Source organism: Babylonia areolata, chromosome 19 (genome assembly GCF_041734735.1).
Source record: "Babylonia areolata isolate BAREFJ2019XMU chromosome 19, ASM4173473v1, whole genome shotgun sequence".
NCBI classification, from domain to species: Eukaryota; Metazoa; Mollusca; class Gastropoda; order Neogastropoda; family Buccinidae; genus Babylonia; species Babylonia areolata.
This window is the reverse complement of record NC_134894.1, coordinates 58884664-58887163: the sequence shown is the minus strand read 5'-3', so window position 1 is coordinate 58887163 and position 2500 is coordinate 58884664. Positions and strand designations below refer to the sequence as shown.

The following is a 2500-nucleotide window of genomic DNA, read 5'->3' as shown; positions in this document are numbered from 1 at the left end:
TATGCTTATCTGATTTAAGTAACTGCTTCTGTAATGTCTTCTGTCAGTATATTACAGTTTTAATGAGTTACTTTGAAAATGTGTGTGAATTATTCACAAATACTATACCCCCTTCAGAAGGGGCCATGGCCTATACTGATTAAACTGTTCGAGTTCGAGTTCGAGGTTACATCTGTGTTATATTACATATCTGACTATATTACCTCTGTAATGCTTGTTTACACTACCCATTCATGAGGGGCCATGGTCTATATTGAATAAAACATCCGTATCCGTATCCCTGTCTCTGTCTCTCCTCTCTCCCCCCCCCCCTCTCTCTCACATAAAGATTAATAGACTGTAGATGGCAAGAATGGTTATATCATCATGCTCAAGAGAGCGATCGATGTCAGTTTTACTGACAGACAATTCATTTTCGTGCATTCTACTCCTACTTATATATCAATAAAAATGGATGAACATTTAAAATATATCACTGCCAGGTTCAGATTAGGGATTTCCGACATATTTCTTCATCATTATCGTTATCGAAAGTCTAGCGTCTCAGATCTTATTTGTCCCTTATTGTAGACGTGCTGAGGAAACTGAACTTCATTTTGTGTTGTGTTGCCCTGCTTTGATTGACAACTGACATAAGTTCATTCTACAACAACAACAAAAAATATTATAAGCACCCTACTTTATTTTTCGACTTGCCATGCGTATGTCATCAACTAACGAAACTATTATAAAACAGTTTGCTATTTACTTATATAATGCTTTGTAAATTTCGCAGTGTATTATGTAGTTTTTGTTGTTGGTTTTTTTCATTAGTTGCGTATTATCCAGTCTGTAGATATCATTTGCACTTTATCATTCACTTTTGTCATTGGTAAGATTTCGTTTTGGAATGTTGGTTTACTGTGCCCTCTTGGGCCATGGCCTTTAATGAATAAACTGTCCACATCCCTATCCGTATCCGCATATATCCCTCTCAGTTTTAGACCAGTGAGACCCGTTTTCAAGAAATATTTCCCATTGATAGTATATTCGAATTGATGTCCCATTACATGGTAGAACTTTGCTGCTCCCTACAGGTGTGTGAATCAGTCTAACTCCTATACAACGCAGATGTTCCTGCTTTAGCTAGAACGATCAAATGAAAGCGTTTAATTGGTTTGTCAGATAAAAGAGTTATGTTTTGTCATCAAGAAATAAAACAAATATGACTGTAATATTGCTGTGAAAACAAGGGCTTCTTTCTACACGTTTTGAGCCCTTCTCGGAGGTACATTGTCATTGTTAATTATACTGTATGTGCCGATTAACTCTCTCCATACGAACGGCGAAAGAGACGACGTTAACAGCGTTTCACCCCATCATCACCATCATCAAAATATTGCAAGCGGAAGGCTCTTATACTGAAGAGGTGAATGTTGACAAAGAATATCACAATTCTGACGACGGAAGCTAAATGTTGGGTCATTCAGACACCCACTGGACATCCGAGGGGTCTGTGTAGAGGAGAAGATAGGACAGGCTGTACTGAGTGAGTTAAACTTCACCTTCCAGATAAGTCTCCTTTACTCAATTATACTGTATGTGAAGAACTGTTGTTTTTTTTTGTTTTTTTTCCTATTTCAAAGCTTGGGCTCCACAGAGAATATAATTATATATCTCCGTTTCAATACAAAATGAATTTGTTAAAGTTTATACCTCGGGCACACACACACACACACACACACACACACACACGCACGCACGCACTCACACACGCACGCATGCACACACACATACACGCACACACGTACACAAACAGACAGACAGACAGACACAGATAGACATACACAGACAGCCAGACAGACATACAGACAAACACACACACACATACACACACACACGCACACACACACGCACACAGACACGCGCACCCACATACACACGTACACACGCACGCAGACAGACAGACAGACAGATACACGAGCATACACGTACACACACAGATACACGTACATACACACACACACACACACACACACGCATGCATGCACGCACGCACGCACGCACACACACACATACACACGCACACACATACACACACACACACGCGCACACGCACGCAAACAGTCAGACAGACAGACAGACACACACACACACACACACACACACCTTACACCCCCTTTCCCCCTCCCCCTCGCCCCCCAAACTCCCCAAACCCCCTCCCCTCTCACCAACCGAAATTCATTGAAAATTTCAGACACGTCCTGTGCACGCACACAGACAGGAGGAGAAGATCAAGCAATCAAGGCCAAAAAAAACAACGTGGGACCATGACACGTAGCGACGACAACAGCAACAACAACAACAGCAGCAACAACAGCAGCGGCGCAACATGCACAGCAGCAACTGCAGCAGCAACATCAAAGCCTTGGACCACCGCCACGTCAGAGACTGGCTTCAACGCTGTCAGCCTCCTGTCTGTCTCCTCCTTGAGCGGCGCTTCAGAACTGAAGGGTCCCAC

At 42.4% G+C, this 2500-nt stretch overlaps 1 protein-coding gene across 1 annotated transcript in view; it reads left to right on the top strand.

The window, feature by feature from the left end:
* The first annotated feature begins 2248 nt into the window (after positions 1-2248).
* Positions 2249-2500, top strand: part of LOC143294378 (putative transporter YutK) — a 53686-nt gene continuing 53434 nt past the window's right edge. Inside the window, exon 1 of the mRNA XM_076605847.1 lies at positions 2249-2500. This exon is cut by the window's right edge and continues 34 nt beyond it. Within this exon, the coding sequence (XP_076461962.1) occupies positions 2310-2500 (191 nt within the window). The 5' untranslated portion in view covers positions 2249-2309.